Source organism: Polyodon spathula, chromosome 1 (genome assembly GCF_017654505.1).
Source record: "Polyodon spathula isolate WHYD16114869_AA chromosome 1, ASM1765450v1, whole genome shotgun sequence".
NCBI classification, from domain to species: domain Eukaryota; kingdom Metazoa; phylum Chordata; class Actinopteri; order Acipenseriformes; family Polyodontidae; genus Polyodon; species Polyodon spathula.
In genome coordinates this window covers 68,405,181-68,428,649 of record NC_054534.1, presented here as the reverse complement: position 1 = coordinate 68,428,649, position 23,469 = coordinate 68,405,181, and the positions used below count along the sequence as shown (strand labels likewise).

At 38.2% G+C, this 23,469-nt stretch overlaps 1 protein-coding gene across 2 annotated transcripts; it reads right to left on the bottom strand.

Moving 5' to 3' along the window:
• Nucleotides 1-1,948: 1,948 nt before the first annotated feature.
• Nucleotides 1,949-21,590, bottom strand: LOC121321525 (acidic leucine-rich nuclear phosphoprotein 32 family member B-like). Of its 2 annotated transcripts, none has more exons than XM_041260514.1 (7): nucleotides 21,356-21,590; nucleotides 11,289-11,438; nucleotides 8,919-9,041; nucleotides 8,419-8,605; nucleotides 7,221-7,330; nucleotides 2,918-2,999; nucleotides 1,949-2,526 (listed from the first exon to the last, which is right to left on the bottom strand). In XM_041260514.1, the coding sequence occupies exons 1-7, from the start codon at nucleotides 21,407-21,409 to the stop codon at nucleotides 2,444-2,446; spliced, it is 789 nt and encodes a 262-aa protein (XP_041116448.1). In that variant the 5' UTR covers nucleotides 21,410-21,590; the 3' UTR covers nucleotides 1,949-2,443. The 2 variants fall into 2 exon arrangements, with proteins under 2 accessions (XP_041116448.1, XP_041116455.1); XM_041260521.1 differs by lacking the exon at nucleotides 21,356-21,590 and adding an exon at nucleotides 12,164-12,247.
• Nucleotides 21,591-23,469: the final 1,879 nt, after the last annotated feature.

The window sequence follows — 23,469 nt, the reverse complement described above, 5'->3', positions numbered from 1 at the left end:
CCAGGTGGACGGGACAGACAGCATTGGCAAGTATGGGAGGAACTGGGGGGTCAGGGGTCTTCCTTTCTAGTATTGGTATAGGTAGGACAGCAGAGCACCAGCGTGTAGTGGACTACTTCCACTAACCCGTGCAGGCAAACTTCAATTCAACTCGCACTTCTGGGGGACAAGACCTTGCAGTCTCAGTGGCAATCACCTGTATTCACAGGGATACTAGGTCTTATCCCACCACCAAAGTTTGGATGACCATGGGTCATCGTACTGCTGGCGTAATCGGGGTTCAGTGTGAGCCCAACCAAGACCCACTCCGACGGTACACTACCACCTGCCCTGGATGTTTGCATTTTGGAACCGAGATGTCGATATGGCCGCGGAGCAGGACAGGGACTGCTCACTGGGGTCCAGAAAGGCACATAAAGGCAATTTAGAGAGGGCAGGATGGTGAATGATTTGATTCCAATCTGTTATCCATATTTTGCTGTTAAAAAAACAGCTGTTGTATAGGGTGTCCTGAGTGTCTAAGACGGGTCAGGTGGTACAGCTCTGGCTTGCCCATGATATTCCATTTGCGGGGCACCTTGGGCTAGAAAAGATGAAGATGGTTCTGGCCAGGTGTTATTAGCCTGTCTACAGTGCTATACAAAACTGTGGCATCCTGTTTGAAATGTCAATGAATGGCCGCTAAAGGGGTTAGGAATGCACCCCTAGTTCCACTGCCACTTGTTTCTCCTCTGTTTGACCAAATTGGGGTGGATATTGTGGACCCATTGGGGCATCGTTTATTTGTGTTATAGTGGACTACGCGACTCAATACCCTGAAGCTGTCCCGATGTACAGCATCAGCGCACAGTCAGTGGCAGATGAATAGGTGAAACAGTTTTCTCAGGTACCTAGGGAGATTCAGACTGACCAAGGGGCAGCGTTTATGTCTCAATGCCTTCAGCATTGTACCTGGGAGGCAGTTTATAGGAGTACAGCAAACTGAAATGACAGGTAGGATAACAACTTATGTGCCTATTCTGAAACATGATTGAGATGTTATATAAAATTTTATATACATTACTTTTGAAAAAAAAAAAAAAAAAAATCTGTTTTACAGGTTTGTATGTACCAGTTTACACAATTTTTTTTTTTTTTTTCAGGATTGAAACATTGCCCCTATCTGAGAAAACTAATACTGAGCTAGACCCCACTACACTACCCTCATCTGAGAAAAGTGGTACTGAGCCAGAACCCTGTTTAGAAATCTGACTCAGTTAAGCCAGCAATCACTAAATCCCCCCAAAAAAATGCAGAGATAAGCCAGCAGTTTGCCCTTTCAAAAATGTAGTGCCGACATTTCTCGGGGCAGGGGAATGGAAAAACTGGCCTCCAGAGAGACTGAGGTGCTAGACTGACAGACGGATGTGACCTCAACAAGATGGTGCATGCTGTGGGTATAATCCAGTTGAGACAGTCATCTTGGGGAGGTCGGCTACACAGATGTACAGAGTTCCTGCTAGTTAAGACCGAGGTTTCAGAAACAGCCGATCAAGTAATTATTGGCTGGGGTGGATTAACAGGGCGAGGTTTGGTACATAAGGGTACTGTGCAGTTGGGTCAAGGAAGTTTGGTGCAGGAGCGATTGACACAAGATACCAAAAGTAAACAAACCCCAGATTTTGGACTAATGAACACTGCCTTTCATAGGAGGATTAAACGCTGCCAAGGGCACACAAACTAAGGGGGTTTGGCGCATGGACAAGGAGCGAAACCAACCCTAAACAGAAGATATTATAATTACCTGTGCTTCACTGTCTCCACCACTATATTGTAAATACTTGTGCCAGCACTATAAAACAGTTTTCGTAATATCTTTGAAGTCATAGAAACAGCACAGGTAGGATGGGTGGATAGAATCACTGAATTACAAAAAAATCAAAAGAATGCAAGGCAGGGAGAACAAAAGCAAAATGTTAAGATTTTATTTACAAAGCTTTTTTTCTTTTGACTTACATAAAGTAAAAATGTTGCTATAACTTTTGTTGAAAAATGTAGCCATTTTAAATCATGATCCACCAATCACAGCCTCTGTTCTTGTCGCTGCTACAGCAAGTCTTACTGAGAAAGAGGAGGAGGAGAGAAAAAAAAAAAAAAAAAAAGCCAAAGAGCCCCCAACACAATATTAAAAGCACTGAGCAATACTGGATATACCCAAAGTCCTCTTGAGGATTTGTACAAGGGACTGATAGGAGAAATGTTGAAAGAAACGCAGCTCTTAAAACTCCTTCGAGAGGCGGCATGACTGGGGCTGGTGTGTCACATCTGTAGTATGGTGCTAGGCACATACCCACAGGTCAGCTCAACCAAAACTAACCAGTCTTTTTAGGGATATCTTTGGGGCGGAATGAGTGAAAATACAGGAGGGCAGAGAGGTGGAGGTGGGGGGGGGGGCTGGCTTCCTTTAATCATCCTCCTCATCATCTTCATCGTCGTCTTCATCCTCAGGCTCTCGCTTTCTCTTCTCACCTTTACCGCCCTCTTCATCTGAAATGGACCCAAATGTATTGATATTGAACTACTGAGAATAAAAACCCTGATACACAAACCAGCAATGGTAACTAAAAAAAGTAAAAGCCCAATGTATTTATTTACTCGTAAATATAACTGTAATGAAGTTTTACATGCTTTTGCAAAACTAAGCGGGTGAGGGGGGGGGGTACAAGCCTATTTGGATGGTTTTATCACTAACTTTGTTGCTTAACTATTACTCATAAACCATTACCAAATTGTCAGGAAAATTGCAGTCTTTAATTTATTTGTTACGGATTCATAAATAGAGAGCATAACCCTTTATCGGTGAGACATGGTAACTTGCAGCCTGGGATGCCTTATGACTCAAATCTAATTTCATTCAAATTAAAACAGACGACCTCACCTTCATCATCATCTTCCTCCTCCTCCACCTCCTCCTCCTCCTCGTCTTCGTCATCAACCTCTCCATCCTGTCCATCTTCCTCCTGCAAAAAGACGAAGAGTGCCATGGAGCCTGTGCAACAGCCACTGACGTACCCACTTCTTGGCAGCCATTTTACTACTTTCTCTATTGGATTTTGATTGTATATTAACTTGTGTGCCCTTACATTTACAAACCCCAAATAATAATTAAACATTGGATCATTGGATTTTTTTTTTAAAGCTTATTCAAAGAGACAAGTTAATTCCATGGTCATTGAAGCAATGTAATATAAAAACACAGGCTTACAAGTAAAACGTAGACATATATTAGGGCTGTTCCGATTAATCAACTAAAGAGTTGATCGCAGATTAATTTTTTTTTTTTGTACAATTTAAATTATGCATTAAAAGAGCATTCTGCATAGAGTGAGAAATGAGTGCTGCTATTTTGGGAAGCGCAGGGGTGCGTTCAATAGGCAGAGTTCTCCAGAGCGTTACGTGGCGCTTTCTATTGAACGACCTGCATGCCGAGAGCGCTTCCCACAGTAGCGAGTCAAGCTTGCTTATCAGTGCAGAGACTGCAAATTGATTTTTTCAAATATTAAAACAGATTATGTTGGGGTTTTTTGTGACGATTATATTAAAAAATAGGAAAACATTGAATATTTATAACTTGACAAACAACTGGAGCCTCAAGATGATAAACCAAAAAAAGTCAGTAACTTTACAGAAACACAGTAGTAGTAATTGCATAAATATACAAAAATGTCAAAACTTGCTTAAAGCAACTGTTGTAATACACAACGATGTATTGCCTGCTATTGAGAAACTGCTCGCTCCTAACAGACCTCTGAATAACTCCTAACACCGTGGGAGTGGTAGGATACTGATGTTTTTAGCTCGTATAAAAAGGGTTTAAAGTTGTGTAAAAATCATAACTCTTGGATTGTTTTGTACAAGGATTGCTGATAGTGTGGCTGTGCTACAGATGCATATACGTATTTGGAACTGGAATGTTTATCTACGTTGATTTAAATGATTGCCAAACATGTGCCTGCAAAGTTACTCGTGTGCATTGTAACCAGCTGTGGTAAACTCCAGCGTGGCGCATTTATCCTGACCAACATAATAAACTGTTGATTTAGTTATAAACCTCTGGGTGTTTTTTGTTTCTTTGTTTGTGCATTGCTAATAATAATTTTGCTGGTTTAGGAGTTACGCCAGAGTGGTTAAACGGTACGCGTGTAACTCTACTGCTCTGGCCCTTGGTGCTTGTGTGACTGAGTTATCAGATCCTTAAATCTGTTTTATTTGGGTAATAGGACAGAAAGGTAACATTTGTTACATTTACTAGAATAAAAACAAATAAAAAATGTTTTTAAAAAGACCAAATTCCCATTGGGCTTATTTTTATTTTAGATTATTGATTTTTTTAGTATTACTATTCAAGACAGCCAAGGTTGTTCTCTTTATTAAAAATATGCACTGATTAATCTACAGATTAATGCAAATAAATTAACTGATCAATTTTTGAATCAAGTGACAGCCCAATTTAATATATATATTTTTTTTTATAAGTTGTCTCTACAAGTGATATCACTGCATTGCTTAATGTTTCTGGGACAGGTGTAGTACTGCAAGTTCACAACAGGTGGTAGTATCAAGCTAGTATAGAAATAAAGAACACAATTCCAACATTGGCCTGGAGAATAGGTTTACTTCATTGAATGCTGTGAGAGATACTTAAGTTCTTTTAGAATGGGTGGAAGCTATAGTTAACAGGACAGACCTTGACTGAACTTCAACAGTCAAGGGCTTTCACTGATCCCCCCCCCCCCCCCATAAGCAGTTCCTATTTTTGTATTGGCTTTAATTAGTTTTGCAGTCTGTCTATATAGCATTCCCTGTAGCTACTGTACCAAGGTGCAGTAAGCTGTCACTTTCACGATCTTTTCCACTGTCTTCTGATACAAATAAACTGAGCTCATGACAGCAAATATGTTTAAATATGGAATGCTAACTAAACTTTTATTCTTTTTAATTAAAAGGGTCTGGAACCAACTCCCCAGTAAAGTTGTTGAAGCTGACACTCTGGGATCCTTCAAGAAGCTGCATGATGAGATTCTGGGATCAATAAACTACTAACAACCAAATGAGCAAGATGGGCTGAATGGCCTCCCCTTGTTTGTAAAACAAATCCAATAAAGTTTTAATATACCTTTTCTTGGGTTTTCCTCAAGTCTATACACAAGGCATCGCCTTCCCACAGACCAACTGACTACTGCCACACTGCCCTATTTATATTAACCCCTGTCCTTAATTATTGACAGGTGCACCTCTAAGAAACTCTGTCTTTCTGGTTAGCCATGTTTACCAACCACCAGGCATTCTGGTGCTGCTGCCTACTTTAAAACCTCAAAAGACTACATATTTTCCTCTGTACTTGTTATAGAGGCTATGTTATTCACGGTCCTATATATCTACCCTCTAAAATCTTTCCCCGGTCTCTGTTATACTACATGAATGTGATTTTCTAAATACATTATTTAAAAAAAAAAAAAAGAATGAAAGCAGTATTTAGTTCTCTAGGCTATTCTTTTGGTTTTGTTAATCTCTTTTGGCAAGCAGTACAGTGAAGAAGACAGGACTGTATGGGTAATTTTTTTCATTTTTTAAATTGTAACGAGGCAGCTGTGCTCTCTGAAGTCTTTAAAAAAGGACCTTGCAAAGACCTTGAGATTACAATTAAGGAATGTTGCAGTTACACTTACACAACTTCTGCTTCATTCCCATAAATGGCCTCCCCTTTATTACAGCTGTCCAGAAGCACCATTTTTGTGAAAGGACAAAAAAAATAAAAGTACACTGTTACAACACTTAAACTCTGAAGATTAAATTAGGGACTGAAGTCCTTTGACGAGTGATATTACTGTGGTAAGAGAAAATATCAGAGAAAATATTCATTTTTCATTGTTATCTGCATTTTGTATTAAAATCAGTTTGTAATCGTTTGGAATTAACAAGGAACAAACAGTTCCAGTAGGACTTTCAGTCACATAAAACACCAGCCACAAGTGGCTCAGCAGGAACCACATATAATATTTTACGAAACACATGGCTGAGCATACCATTGCCACCTGTTCCCAATCTTCCGCCTCATTGGAGGAGGAACAGAATAAAAACACTAGCTGTAAAAACACAACAAAACCAACAGGCTCTAGTATCCCCAGTGGAGTTTTAATCGTTTTAATCCTTAGTGCCCGTTTACCAAATTAATCCAGACTGCCTTTCTGCACACTCTACAGGACCATTTCATCTATGTGGATTGATCAATTGCATATTCTTTCAGAGGGCACCTTTATTATTACACAGCTTTGCAGGAAATGCTGTAGGATCCCCCCCTCCTCCTCCCTCCCTCAAAGCTCATGAAACAAACTACTGAAATATATAAAATCCCTTCAGTTCTTTGCATGCGGGATGACAAGATTCCAAGGGTATCAAGGATTCCATAGGTGAAGTGTGTATCTGTTGGGCTGTGGTGTTCAAAAACTTTACAAGCAAACTGCAGTTTCTCTAGCAACTCTAACAAAACCTGCACTTGAAAATGCAGTTACCACATACCACAAATAAATCATGGATTACAAAAAAAAAAAAAAAAAAACACACATTTTATTGGATTATAATGCCACCCCCTTCAAAAAATACTACCATAACTGCTAAAAATGTCTGAAGGAGCTACTCCATAGTCAAGCATGCAGAGCACAAACATTTTACAGCAGAATACAAATATCTCTCAATGCTGAAAATGTGCAGTTTCCCCAAGAGGCTGCCCTAAATCAGCAGCGCAAGAATGCTGAAGCAATTTGATTTACGAGTTTGCGATAATCAAGAGTCCCCTGTACCCGTACGGAGAGCCTTATCCTCCCATCATTCAACACTGCAAGCAGCACAGACGAGCTAAACTTCACAAACAGTTGCAGGGTGATTTGTTATGTGTTCGATTGTATTACAGTATCCAACAGGGAACCTCTGAACAAGCTGTTGCATCAGAGGGTTGTCCTGTCTAAACATTAACCAGATACACTTGCCAGGGAGAAAACAGCTGAACAAACAGACAACTGAATGAATAAGACAAGATACAAGATTGAGCTTTTGGGGCTGAAATATTCAACCACTAAGACAAGGTACAATCACCGAAGTCCTAACCTAAATTACGCTTGCTTTCCTTTTGAGGGTGTCAATGCATAAGTATGCTCCAGCACTAAAAGGACCGGTGTCTTTACCTCCTCTTCCCCGCTGACTTCTTCATCCTCCTCCTCCCTTTCTACTTCCTCATCTTCATCGTCATCGTCATCCTCTTCATCAAAATCCTCTCCGTCCTCATCCTCGTCTTCTGCTCAGGAGGGAACAGGCAGACACAGTGGTGTTGGTACAGTTACAAAAGAAATTAAACGGATTTGTGGGCCAAACAGCAGAAAACTCCCTCAAAACCATGCCGAGACAAGAGCTTTAGTATGGTTATGCTCGCTCCGGGAGATCACTCACCACACCAGAAACGCAGGGCAGCCAGCTTCCTTCCATCAATTTGTGTTTAAAAAAATAAATAAATCACAAACAGAATAGTCTCTAACACAGCCTGAAAGTACACAGAAGTATGGGATCCACTGAACAGCTTGTTCGTTATGTTCTCATTACTCAACATTTAAAACAATTTGCTGCTTTTCATTTTTTATTCTACAGAACCCTATGAAGTATGAGTGCTTCTGAAGATGCAAGGGCATTTTAAAAACTCTCACTGTTAGGTTAAAAGAAGCTTTTCAGTTTCTCAACACATTGACCATGGTTCAAGCATTCACAGCATGTTCCAATCTTGAAGACAAGGGCATAGTTATGTTACATATAGAAAACCTGTTCAATTTAGTATTGTTGAATTTATTTCTTATCTGTATCTTTGGTGCTATAATTTTTCTTTTGCAAAAATTCAATACGTACTGTACAGTGTGACTAACATACATCCTTGTCACCAAGGGTGTAATTAAACAATTCCAGCAAACAGTAACAAAGTGGACCACCCAAGTACACGTGAATGAAAGTATGACATACAGACAGCTATGTCCATATTATATCCACAAATCCTGATACTCAATAACTTGTATTAGAGTGTTGTTATAAAGTTTCATCCCAATTGGACAAGTGGATCACTAGATACATATACTGGCTCCTCCACTACAGTATAAGCCCCATTCACTGGGAATATGTTTCCCCTCCAGGGAGTTCACTTTTTGACCACTTAAATTAAATACACATGACTAGAATCCTTTCTCAATGTCCTCTATGGTTTTGTTAAATACATTTTTTGTTTCTGTATAATTCGGTACTACAACTGTGCTTTGCAAAACGTTTAAGTGACTCATACTGAGCCCTGCCTGTTATTTTGAACTATGCAGTTTTCCCGTTTATTACTCCTCTTCTCTCTCTCACCTTCGTCGTCGTCTTCGTCCACACCATCAACCTCCCCGTCCGAGTCTGAGGCCTCTTTATCCTCCAGGTCGTACCCATCCAAGTAGGTGAGCCGGGGCAGGAGCTTGAAGACACTCTCCCGGTAGTCATTCAAGTTCGTCACTTCACAGTTAAACAGGTCCAGACTCTTCAGGCTGTCTAGCTTTTTCTGAAAGCAAGTGGCAGTAAAGTGAGATTGTGAATGGGAGTAGGGAGGCAGGACAGCCTCAGTAACTATCAGGTAGTGTACAGAGTGAAGCTTTCCATCTCTACGGCAACAGTTCTATTCTAATTTTAAGCCAAAATAGATCCGAAACAGGTGTTTTCTCTTTGATATATGCTAGGATTACATGTTGGAAAGATCATTGCTATTCCACAATTTAAAACAAAATCCAGAATTATGTTTCTCATGGACAGCCCTGCTACCTCTCTATCCCAGCCGACATAAGACCTGAATCCCCCTTGTTTTAATGAACACGTACCAAGGGTTCCAACGTGCTGATGTCTTTCAGTTTGTTTCCACTGAGGTTTAGATGTGTAAGGTTTGGGAGTTTCTCTGCTAACACATCAAGGGCACCAGAAATTCTGTTGTCACTGAGTTCCAGCTGAAAGAGAGGCAGTTTGTTAAGTTGCATTAAATACTTGAACTTGGTGTTCTTATCAAAACAGACTTCTTAACGGGTACATAAGGACCTTTTCATTTTATTGTGTGACATGTTCCCATGTGTTGCTAACACTGTTTACGTAAGGTGTGTATATTGTTTTTTTTTTAATATATATTTTGACCACTTTTTTTATTTTTAAAATTGCATTCCCTGCCTCATGACGGCTTCCCATGTAGCTGCATGGACCTCTCAGAACTATATTTCCCATCATCCTCTTGCTCATATATTTAACTGAGATGGATTTACCAGTGAGCAGGAGGATGATGTGTCACACAGAATACATTCATGTTGCTGGCTTTGTTTTACAACGTATAGAATAGTAGGACCTTGATAATATTTTTGTTTGTTTGGTGAATCTCTTATGCATATGTTCACTTTATGCATATGTAAAGACATTCTTCTTGTCACAGATTTGTGCCACAGAAAAATTTAGTGAACAAAACGTTATCGTAAGAACAAACAAACAAATACAAAAAAAGCTATAGCTTATGTGAATGCTGGACCTTTTTTGTGTCATTTTGAAGCCAGATAAAGTGCTCATTTTTCATTTAAATGCTGAATATGTAGACTACATGTACGGTCTGGTTTATTTTTGCTTATTAATAAACCTATTTTTATGCAACATAAATGGAAAGAAAATGTCTCGGTGCTGCTAAATGCGCCACCTGCAAGCCACAACACTGATACTTCATAAAACTTGTTTTCAGGTGTGACTTTTTTTTTTTTTTAATTTAGTAGTCGCCAATTATTTACTATTTTCTCCCAATTTAGGATATTTAATTATAATTTAAGCTCAGCTCACCTCCACCACCCCTGAGCTGACTCGGGAGTGGCGAAGATGAACACACACTGTCCTCTGAAGTGTGTGCCGTCAGCCGCCCGCTTCTTTTCACACTGTGCATTCACCATGCAGCCACCTCAGAGATACAGTGTCGGAGGACAACGCAGCTCCAGGCATCTTATAGGCAAGTCCGCAGGTGCCCGGCCAGAGTACAGGGGTTGCTGATGCGCGGCGAGCCAAGGACACCCTGGACAACTTAAGCCCCCCACCCCGTGCGGCACTCAGCCAATTGTGCACAGCCCCCTGAAAACTCCCATCCACGGTTGGCAAAGAAATAGCCTGGACACAAACCGGTGACATCCAGGCTATAGGGCGCATCGTGCACTCCACGTAGATCGCCTTGTCATGTGTTTTGAGGCGTGTGTTTGACGTGTTTCAAGGGTGTTAACCTTGCTTTTGATTGGTCAGTTTCATTCCAGTCACGTGACAAAAAAAAAAAAAATATATGAACAGGTTCTATTTTAGTGACGTGAAATTCTCAAAGTGACATTGCTCGCGTCGCTCGCTGCTGGTGTGGATACTCCCACTTGACTGCAGTGACGCGTCCAGTGAGGATGCAGCTTAAATAACACCTTCAGTAAATAACAACTATACTGTGCAATACGTGTTTGCATGGGGCATGATATTTCTCTCTCTGAAAGGCTTAAATGCAGAGTGAAAATACAAAATTATCACTGATAACAAGATACTAAGCCGACAGGCAGAATAAATGACTACTTTAACAAAAGAGGATGCAGTGCCTGCTCTGCCTAAGCTACAAAGCATAACATACACTAACTAAACAGTGATCTTGCACAAACCCACGGTTAGGCTTAGGCTGACAATACATTGCACATGTACTATACTTTACTGTAAGGACTCTACTAATTCACTGCTTTTAAATATGGTGACATAGTACATTTTAAGCAAAGTTAAAATAACTGAATGTCAGCTCAGCTGTAGTGTCATAGCACTAGATTAAAAACACACTTAGTGTTCTGCAGAATGAGTGTCAGAGGGATTAGGAGTCAGTGGCTGACAGAGAGTGTACAAGTTCTATTGGTGTTAAAAACCAAAAGGGATCTGGCTGCACATCAATTTTTTTTTTTTTAATTCAGCTCCTTGGCTATATTTATACTCCTATCACAGAACCAGGAAAACAAATCCCATCATAAAAAGGCGATTGGTTTCTGCTGGGTTGCATTGCCACAGAATAAAATAACCTCCTACACAATGCAGAGTTATGCGCCTGACAAACAAAAGCAGTCCATCCACACACAAATGCACTTGCAGGTTCAGACTTTGCTTTTAGCTAAAAAAAATAATAATAATAAAAAAAAAATCTAATGACATGACACTTGGCTTACCTTTTTCAATTTGGAGAGTTTTGGGAGGTTTGAAACAGAGATTAAGCCAACATTTATTAAGCTGAGGAATTCGAGGTTCACAAACTCTGCTGTTAGGCCTTCAATTTTGCCTTCGTTTGACCTGCAGTTGTCCAGGACCAGTTCTCGTACCTGCATTGCAAACAAAACAGGAGACAGTGGAAATTATAAGGACAGAAACGTGGCAGTGTCATGGCAACCACCTTAGCTTGTATGAGTTTGGAAAGCCACCGCCTTTGCTAGTTCAACTGCTGATATCTCAAAACAATTTCACAGGCCCATAACTTCACAGGCGAAATCTAATGACACCTTTCATTAGATAGTAAAGATTCAACATTTCAAGAAATTGGCTTGAAACTAAAGAACTGTATTTGGTGAACCCTTGCATGCCAGAAATCTTAAAGTGGCTGTTGCCTTGCATCAGAAACCATTTGAAGTACTGACCTCATATTCTCTGGGATATATAAACCCTGCATTATATGTTTAAATTCCCCCTGAACAGAGTAAACAAAAATGTCAACTAATGAAATCTGTCTCATAATACCATCCTTCTAGACCGTAGGAGCTACAACCAAAACAAACTGTAAAGTCCAAAAGGTTACATAGGGTACACTGCTTGGGTTCCGTTAAATCTGGCTACAAGCAGTGCAATAATGGGAGACTGGTTTCTGGAAGGCACGGCCAAGACTGAATGCACACTTGAAAGTCAACTGATCTCCACATTTTTGCTTTATCAATAACTTATTTCAAAAATGTGTCAGACAACTTTGAAGAGATTCTGCTTCATCATTAAACAGTTAGCTTTGATACATATTCTTTTTGTTTCTGTCCCCTTATCTTTTTATGATGATGCTTACCATAATTCGTAGTGGATCTTCTTGCAATTTTTCAAATACTGTGTTTGACATTTTGATAAGGATGTCCTAATGTGCTCTGATGAAGTTTGGGAACTGCTCTTCAGTTCTTGCTGCCTACCATAAACATGTATATATCAGCCAAAGTGCCTTTATAGTAATTAGCACCAGCAGCATCTAGTGTGCTGCAGTGTACTACCAAGAAACTTCAGAAAAGTGGCAGATGGCGCTAGCACTCACTGGCCGTTTGAGCTTACACATGTATCTCAAGCAAGAAATTCATGTTAAAAGCACCTTAACCTAGTTATAAAAACAAAATAAATAAAACTGTTTATTTTGCACTGAGATACATAAATGTCCACCCATACACTGTAGATTACATTTAAAAGCTACATATACATACACATTAAAAGTACAAATGAATGCAGCAAACTACATTTTTGAATTGTAACGTTATTTGGAATTATGTAGCCAGATATCTAGAATGCAGTGCTGTTCTGGATAAGAACGATCAACTGATCTAATACGGTCCAGTATCTATTTTAAACTATTTTAATAGTCACACTGTAGTAAACAGACAGGTTTCTCTGGTGTTATTTTCTTGGCACATTTAGTTACACTCCTAACTAAATTAAGCAGAGGTAGTAACACTTGTGTTTTGTTGCCACTAATCTACTTTCCCTGTGGTCAAACTGCTTGCCATAAAAACACCTGAATATCTGGTGGGCAAAACTGACACACTGTCCAACAGTAGCAGAAATGTCTCAGCTAAGAGATTAGCTTAAAACTGCTCAAACACATAAAACACACGTATGAATGCAATGTTTTAGAACAACCATTGAATCACCAATACAGATTTAAGCTGAAGTTTGTTTTCTTTCTGCCATCAATCCTCAGCGGGAGGGACTACATGCATAAGAAGCCTGCTAAAATTAACAACAGTTTCAGCGAGCCTAAATAAACTCCTTGGAAGATCTACTTGTCAGAATTTTTTTTTCTTTATGTTGTTTACTAGCCTCTCTGCAGGATGCAAGAAGTTTGTTTAACTGGGGGTTAAAGGGGGCAGGGGTCATATGCATCCTCTTTTAAAGATGCTTGCTGCATGTAATCTTTGCTGCAACCCCTTCAGTGGAATTAACCCTGAATGGTGTTCTGTTGTGCAACTACAAGAGTGCTCTGATCTTTTAGGATTTACTGAGCAAACACGCCAAGGAACAACACAAACACATTTTACAAAAGGGACCAATTCCGCGGCCTTCCTGGAACGGTAAATGCAAGAGGTCAGGAGCAAGCTGGTAAAAACACAGAAACGGCGCTCCTTTTCACTTCAGATCACAACATCCGAGTTCAAATGCAAGATCTTAAATTATAGTACTGCAAGTGGTAGCTTTTTAGGCCTAAACCTTTTTAGTTTTGCCTTGGGGAAACTTTTTTTTAATTAATCTAAACTTTTAAAAGTCTGTTTTTGTTAGATTAAAATCAATTGCATTGCTTTGTTTCTAGTATATTATTATTTTTCTTAATTATGTCAGCATTTTGTAATATTTTACAAGCTCTACAGGGATGCATTTATTTATTTTTTAAATGGAACACATCCTTTACGGTTTCCAGTTACAATTCCATTTTTAGATTTGATTTTGAATCCAGCATGAGGTGTAATAACTTTGCAACTCCAGCCTTCTTTATATATTATATATATATATATATATATATATATATATATATATATATATATATATATATATATATATATATATATTACTTTTTTCAATGCATGATATTGAACTAGAGGAGGGAAGCAGTAGGACATCACTGGAATTTTTCAGACATTTCCCTTTTAAGAGTTTGTCCCAATGTCCCACACAAAGCCATCTTGGTACTAAAAACAAACACCGCATGTTTATTATTACTACCTGTACTCCCATTGATTCTGAAGACTATACAAACTACCTCATGAATTTGCTGGTGCCTGCCATTACACAGAGAGAAAAAAAACAAAAAAACACACACAATACCATTCCATTGTGAGTTTAACTCACAATGGAAAAACTTCTGGAAGAAAGCGAAATCACTGAAAAACAAAATCTGTTATGAAATAAACAGGCATGCCACTAGTGGCCACGCCCTTAGTTCTGTAATATTTAACAAGACCATCAGATGGTGCAGTGGGTTAAACAATAGCCTTTCACTTCTTGAAGGAGTAAGGAGCTGAGGCCACCTGTTTGTGGAGTTCCCTCCCACACTGAAGTCAAGGCAGTTCACAGAGAGAACTTCAGTGTAACGATTTGCGAGCAGTCATGTAACACAGTGAAGAGCACAGAAGGGTACTGGTTTAATGCACTCATCTTAGGCAACATGTTGGTGTCCCGTTCCCGACTGGCTCTTTTCCAACTGCTCACTGCACATGCAGTCAGGTGGAGGATGTGTGGATAGTTGGACTGTTGACCATTTGCTTATGAAAATGACTACATGTTCTGTAGAGGCCCAGCTTAAAGAGTGGTTTCTCCAGGGAATGCCTACTACTCACAGCATTGTAAATAAATAACTAAATACATACATAAAATTGTGCTGTATTGATGTTGTTATTTCCAAGAGAGGAAGCAGATAGTTTTAGAAAACAAGTGAAGGTGAATTCTTCCAATGTAATACCTTGTCTTCAGCATAAAGCTGAAGAACTTTAGTTTACTGTAGCCAAACTATAAAGAACGGCATGGAGCAAGCTAGTTGTCATATATTCAGCATCCAAACGTCCATGACAATTTTTTTTGTAGCACTGCATATTACCAAAAAACAAAAAGCACTAAACTTTAATACACTGTCGTTCGACAAACCTGCCCTCCACATACATGTATGCACGGTACATTTCAGTCAAAGTCTTATACAGTATTGCCCTCTCCATAACAAACTTTTTTTTCTTTTTTTTTTGGCAGAGGGGGTAAGGTGTATTTGTTGAGAATGTATGATTTGTTGAGAATGTATGATTTGTTGGTTCATTTGTACAGCTGGTAGATATTCTCTGTTAAAACTCCTCCCTTCAATATCAATGGCTGGTGTTGAGAAGCAGGCAGGGTTCCTCATTGGCTTGTGCACATTACCTCACGAAAATCTGTCTTGTACCAATTGGTCTGGCTAGGGAAATCTCATGGGCTCAGTCACTTTCCTTTCTGACCGACACAGGATAACATTGGCATCCCCACCACATTTGCAGAACACTAGCTTCCCAGGTAAAATCAAGCTTAAACAAACCTATAAAGCAGTTCTCAGCAAAACATTTAACAAGGGTACTGTAAATATACTGCAATAACAATTTAATCTTGGAAAATCAAAGTTAATTTGAAATGCCTACTCAGTCCTCAGGTAAATTGTAGTGGATAACAGCATTCACTGTCACCTAGGCATTGTACGGCTTTGTGATGCACAGTAGGGAGAAATAACTGGCACTTTAATAATTAATCTGGATTGAAAAATCATCGACTGATTTTAATTCCACATTTCTATTAAGGCTTACTAGTGAACTTCAAATGAGTGTTGGTTTAAAATAATGAGTTCAAAAGAGCTTTAGCAGTTGTTCTATGTGCAATACTGGATCCCCTGGTGTACAGCAATCCATTTCCCTTCATGGACATGTAAACACAGCACTGTACACAGTCTTGGAGGACCAGGTGGCACAGTTGGTTAATGCTGTAGTAGCCTTTCACCTCCAGCCAAGGTCGCAATTGGAATTAGAAACCGAGCTCTCAATTCTTAACAATTGACAAGGCATAATATTGCACCATATAAAACAAAGGGGTTTACGAACGTGATCGTTTTGCATTTTGTCACAGAAAAATATATAAAAAACAATGACCATCTTTAAGTTTTTTGATATCATGCATTTAAACCATTAAAACCATACACTATGAAGGCAGTTGTAAACCACATTGTTATTTCTGCAAGAACGAGAATGCAATATAGTTCAAGGCCAACCCTCACATTCAATACAGTATAAAGCCTGGATTTGTACCTGTTGTACAACACACATCTTTTTGACAAAAGTTAAGACATATAATATTTTCAACAGTCACAATCAACATTAAGGGAAGTATCAGGAAAACAGGCTACAAAACTGTACTGTAAATCAAGATGCTGTCTAAACGCTGGTTATTCCCCACAAAAGAGAAACTGTTTACTGACTGAGGTGGATGCAAACATTTGTATCGCTTGCAAGCAATGCATTTTCAGTTAAGGTCTTGTCAAATGGTAACACGAGCTTCCCTTTTCCCCCCAAATGTGGGAACCGACACGTCTTCTATCTGGCCGTTCCATTAAATAACGTCATAGAACACAATAATGTGTGTCATAATAAAGTAGTTCTGTATTATATTTTTTATTGAATCTACCCTTGACCCTTTAAGTTTTTTCTATGTTTTAATAAACACATGAGTTACTGCTCAAGTGTCCTGTTGGCAAGACAAATAGACAGTGCATGTCAGAATGAACAGAGGAATAGGATACTTTGTGAACATAATCATTTATCTCCATGATGCGTGTTCCTAAATCATTGTTTATTACAGTGTCTGCACTGATATTTGGTATGTTGAGGGAAGTCACCAGAGTATATTACCTTTGGGGCAGTCTCTGAAAATGCCTAAACAAGCTGGAGGCTCTGTAAGGAGGGCAGTATACAAATTACTATGCATGCCAAATATCCAAAAGACAGTAATAAATGGGGTAGAGATAGAAAATTAATAGAGATAGAAAATTAAATAATATGGAAGTTCAGAGAGTGTGAAATATTCCAGTAAGCACTTTGAAATAACAGTTTATCATTTAAATATGCAAAATATCACAGATGGTTATGACCCATTGTCACACAAACGTCACACAAACTCCCAATATGTTTGTCTTCTGAATAAGGGCAGTGGACATTATTGAGGGGGTAAAGCCATGGATTCAGCTTCTCACTGAACAGTAAGGTATTGTATACAGTCCTAATCCAACTGGGGGACTGCCTACACTAGCACACTCTTCCCAAGGCTTACTGTTTTAAAAAAAAAAAAAAAGGGGGGTATTATTTATTTGTTTCTAATTCATGACGGGCAGCGTGCATCCAAGGAGCAGGCAGTGGCTCCAGTGAACCATGGCGAGTTGTTTACAAAAAACACAACAGTATAGAGTTTTAATGAAGGACCTACTTAATCTAAAGGAATCTTCTCTCAGGTCCCTGCCCCCAACTTTTCTGAAAGAAAAGTGATCAAACAAATTAATCTACGCCCTATTTCTCCAATTCATTCTGCAAATCAGAAGCAAAATCTCTTTTCTGCTGACTCTGGGTTAAACTGCATGAAAGCCTAGAATGGAGTAGAGAAGCTGCAGCGGCTCCTGCTGTGTGAAGTACTTAATGCCTATTCATGTCAGCACGGAAAAGTATTTACTCTATACCTGCAGGCTAAAGCAAACAAGGTTTGTAAAGCAATCGTGCTTCTACAGCACAATAAGTACACCTTAGTCTAGAACATCAAGGAAAAGGGGAGGTCTACATGTATGTGTGTTACCACGTGGTAACAATTTCAAACCGTTCTTTCAACCATTAAGACAAATTGTTCTATTGAAAATGGCTGGCTTGTTTTCCAGCCCTCTCCAAAGAAAAGCAAATTTTAAAAAATATTTTCTGTGGTTCAGGGCAGCCCCCACAATTAGAGTGAATGTGAAACCGATTGTGTTTATCACATTTGAACTATTTATAAAATTAGGGCTTCTGTTTTTCTGGTGTTTTAACTTAATTACATTTTCTTTTTGACGTTTTGAAAAACTCAAAAACCATAAAAACTGGCATTTTACCATGCCGGCACTTTCACACCATGAGGGGGCGTGAGTTACAGCTATCTTTTACATCCTCCCCCAACCCCCCACCCCTCAAATCACATTTGCATCATTCATCAACCAAGAAAGGTGTAAACACCTCTCCATAATTTGATCCACGCGCCCCAGGAATCAAACAACTCATAACCCTATTTGGACTATTATATCGGTCTAAATTACTGTAAACTTTCAAACATTTCAGTAAATTTAAGTCAGACAGGTCTTACTGCATGTATTTAGCAGCAGTGTCTCAAAGAACCAACTGCTGACAGCAGTATCCATTAACAGTGGCGTGCATCAGGAATTGTTTGTGAAAGCCAAGTTCAGAGGTAGGCTTGGAGCCTTTTCCTTCAAAAATGCCAAGTGTTTATTACAAGTCCGACTTCATCATGTATTTTAAGGGGTTATAAAAAGGAAGCCAAGCCAAGACTGTCCCTAGTAATGTGTTAATCGCTAAAGTTGTGTCGAACTTGCTAGAGACTATAATTATAGTCCTGGTACTGCTTTCTTTGTGAAATATTGTCACAGTACCATCACACTATCATTCTTGCAATTTAAATCAACCGAAATTCAGTTTAAAAAAAAAAAGAACTCTAAACCACAGACACCAAAGCCATGGTTTTTAATATTGCATTTCATAAAATATTCATCTATTTACACAGAAATCTCTGAAAATCTTTGTATTTGGAAATAGAGGAGTCCTGTTGCGAAAAACCACAGTGAAACTGTAAAGTCTACAAGGTGTCAAAAGTCTCTAAGACTCATTTTTGGGTTTAGACTTCACTTACCCCAGTTCATCCCGGGTTCTGGCTACCTGGGTCACAATCCCGCATAGTCTGAAACCACATACCTGGGTCATATCCGGGTTGCAGCGACCCACCTCTGGATGTGGGTCGACACACTCTGACCCGGGTTGAGCAAGACAAAATGAATGACGGCTGTTCGTAAGCCGATGAAATAACAAACAGCCACGCCTGCGTGAAGGTTTCGCTTCTGCAAGGCACATTTCTGCTTAGCCATGTTTGTTGATTGTGACACACCATGAGCCAGATTGCAGGAGGGAGGAAGAAACATTTGCTCTAATCAAAATATGGGCAGACGGTTCAATCCAGAGAAGCTTGGATGGAAGCGTCAGTAACAAGCTGCTTCTGGAGCATTGATACGTGCATTGTGTACTTGTGTGTCACCCAGGACAACTCTCATTTATCAAAAGCAGTGTAAAATCGCGTAGCTGACCTGCATGACACCGAGTCCTGTCCTGTGTAGAGCATGCCTGTGCGAAAGGGAGTTTAGTTTTTCATTCTCTTACTTCTCCATGTGCATGGGGACAGCCAGCAGCAGAGGCATATCTGGCCTGGCCTGCCCAGCTTGTTTCTTAATTCTGCACTCGCACACTACTACGGCAGACAAAGAAATGCACTGCTTCATAGTTTATGCGTGGAATAAGAGAGATGAAGTATGCAAAAAATGTCCAAAGTTGGTAAATGGAACAACGTTGCACAAAACAGTTGTTTTGGAGGTCTAAACCTTCTGTGAAGGCAATGTGTAAAAACATTTGTAGTAGCATGAACGATGAAACCCCTGAAGTTAAAATATTCCGTTTTGTTTACTGTAAGGAACCAGGAACCATGCCTAATCCATGCCGTATTGCGTACTTAACACGAGGGAGTAATAAACTGAAGCAAATGCATCTCTTTGTGCAGCAATGACTAAGGCAATGATTTGTGTGCCATGTTGAGCCATTGCCCTTTTAAGAGCCACCCCGTTGGTGTGGAGCTGCAGAGAGAAAGAGCCCGCCATCACCGCACAGCCGATACAACAAGCAGCAGCAGGGAGAATCATCACTTCACCTTTCTAAAAAAAATGTGTACGTTTTTGTAAAATAAGTAATGCTAAAACCACTATACTTTACCGCTGTGGTTAAAACAAAAAATAAACGTTACAGTGCTTAGAATCACAATTAAGAAGGAAGGTTTAAAACGTTAATTAACTGGACAAAGATGGAGAAATTTGCTTTTCTCTGAGCTCCAAAGACGGCAGTGACAACATGGCGATTGCTGAGACACTAAGCGCGGAATTTTGGACATGCAAAGGAAAAAAGAAGCGGAATAACCTGTTTTTGAAAACGATCTTCTTACCTAATAAATATCAAAACGATTTTAGTGTATGTCATATATCTATATATATATATATATATATATATATATATATATATATATATATATATATATATATATATACACACACACACACATTCTATATATATATATATATATATATATATATATATATATATATATATATATAGATAGATATATATAGATAGATAGATACACAATATACATTTGAGTTGCTTTTTTAATGTCGATGTGTTTGATACAAATAGCGTTGGCTTTTTTTCAAGAAACGTATAGTACTAACGTATTTATTCTGTAAAATTTAACAGTACACGGTATATAAATACATTTAGGTCGTACTATTTATTTCTAAATAATAAAGTATTTGCATTGAGATTTTTACATCGTCATCACGATGGCGGGAATTAAATACCTTGCTGGAAAAATTATTTGTTTCTAAGTTAAAATTTGTTAAGCAATAAATTCATGTTTTTATAAAGCCAAGTAACCAGTTTAAAGTTATGGGGGGGGGGGGTATGCACAAAATATATGGATAATAGTTACTGGCACCAGTAAAATGACATTGAAATTGATTTAAAACTTTTAACTCCTTTCAAATCCAAAACCAGCACGGGGCTTGAAAATGTAAATACCGTTTCATATTCTGAATTCTGGATACTTTCGAAATTTCACTCTACCGCCTGAAAAGACAATTTCTCCTCAATTTAATTGCATCAAAACACATACTTCTAAACCATAAATTCGGCGATTAGATTTGAGGTTTTTTTTTGTGTTTTGTTTTTTTAACTGCTTTGCAATAAACCAGAGGCGACCCATTTTATGATGTTACAAACATGGTTACTAAGGTATATAAAAATAAATCCACATTTTTAATTGTCCATACATAGAGAAAACAAAAAATGACCTCCCCAGCAATGAAAAGTTACCACTGATTTATTATCCGATAGAAGCCCAGAAATACAAACCACACAGACGGGGTCTGAAACGGTTAAAAAAAAACGACTGCAACAATATTATAAGCAATCCTTTCGTAACTTCATATCTGCTTCAATTCAATTCAATTCTCCCAGTAACCTTATCACAGGAAGCTAAACACCAAGCGATTGATTATCTTTTATGTAATATTTTTTAAAAAAAATTAAACCCATGTGGTCACTAGTATTAGCCAGGTCACCGGGAAAGCAAAAAGTAACAAACTAAGGGTTAGAAAGCTTACATCTGACGGCGTCCTGTTTCTCAGTTCTAAGTGGATCCTCTTTTTCATGTCCATCTTCCCCTTTTAAAAGTTTTTTTTTTTTTTCTCCTGGGTTTCAGTGGAATATATATTCCGTCCAAAAGGCAGAGAGATGCCCTAATGGAGGGAGAATATGGGACTGTATAATGAAGTGTGAGACAAACGGCAAGTTACTCAGGGAGAGGAAAAACCATGGAGGGAAATGGGACTGAAACAAATATATACTCAATACCGCCACTACTGGTCACCAGCAACCACTGCAGTTAAACAGGCAATGCAGAGTCACTGACTGACCTGTTGTCACATTTCAGCATGACGCTGCTAAGGCTTATAAACCCATTCATTCATGTGCGAGCTTTCTTTCTAAAGGCAGTATAACAGTAAATACATATTTAATACAGATGTTCCTGGGTAGCCCGTTCATCACAAACAATGTTCGATGTTAGTTTATTAAAAAAACAATGCTACATTCTTGTGTGCAGTACTGCAATTACATTACATATACATTCTAGAACTACATTCATATTGTAAATCAAACTTGTTGTAAGCATATAGTCACAATATTCTCAACCAGGAACAAGGGACAAGAGTAGACATGTCTGTAACATACCATATAAGTTGAATAAAAACAGTAGAACCTAATCAACTGTAAACTGAGTAAATGCACACCATCTTGTTTGCTTGTTACATATCTATTTATAGATGCTACATCCTCAAAATGCATGAACTCACTTCCAATTTGAGAAACTCCAAAAGAACGTTTATAACAAATATTATTTGTGAAAAACATTTTGTTTTAAACAAACAAAAAAAAATCCATAATTCTTCAACACTTTAAAAGATGTTAAAATGTATAAATGTTAATAAATCCTATTTGTGTTACATGATAATACAAGCTTGGTAGGATTTAATGCAAGCTGTTGTCTTTCAACACTAGATCCCTAATGAACGCACATTAATAATGTATAAAAACAATACAGTATTGTGTAAACAAATATGTACATAAAATGACAAAACTACATAAAAACCACATATATATAAAATCTCATATTTTACATCTCAGAAACAAATGGTTAATTTTGTTCTCGGATGTAAAACCCATATTCCATCTTACAGAGATTCAGTATTGAAAAAATAACCAATTGCAAATTGTTAAAACAAAAAATGTGAAACTTCCTGTCTGATAAAAAACACATCATGCTTATTTCCTGCATTAAGGTATGTGGTCTGTGTACTTGTCTAACTTGTCACTAATTAAAATCACTTTCCAGACGATGTCCTCCACTGCAAGGACTTGGTCATTGCTGGATTGGCACTTTTGAAATCATACTAACCATGTAAAATAACTGCTTTTCATGCTTTTTCCATCCTTATACTGAGCTGTATCTGCCATAACATGCCATAGATTTCAACCTAATTAATTTTTTTAGCTGTACTTACCTACAATTTTCATTGCTTTCACTATGCTTAACTCCTATATGCGTACCACTTGATAAACCACAATGTACTTTTATAATTTTAACTCTCTTTACCAAACAGTAGTCAATAGTTCCCATGTACAGTAGTTCAGCCTTCTGGCACACAGCTATTAAGTAATAGGCTGCTGTTTTATTTATTTATTTTATTTTATTTGTCGTTTAATACCCTACCATTATCTTTTTAAATATACAGTACTGTATTTTAAAATAGATGTACTTTTTGTGAGGTAGTTATACTGGTGAATTACAACCAAATTTACCTCTCCTCTCTCTCTCTCTCTCTCTCTCTCTCTCTCTCTCTCTCTCTCTCCATATATATATATATATATATATATATATATATATATATATATATATATATATATATATATATATAAGCAAGAAGCTTCGCAAAAAAAAGTTAAATGTTTGCATATACAGTGCCTATAGAAAGTCTACACCCCTTTCAAAATCTTCACCTTTTGCCTTATAGCCTGGAATTAAAATGCATTCTTTTTTTTTTTTCATTTATCTACACATCCTACCTCACAAATTCCAAGTGAAAAAAATATTCTAGAAATTTGTAGAAAATTAATTAAAAATAAAAACTGAAATAGCTTGGTTGGATAAGTGTACACC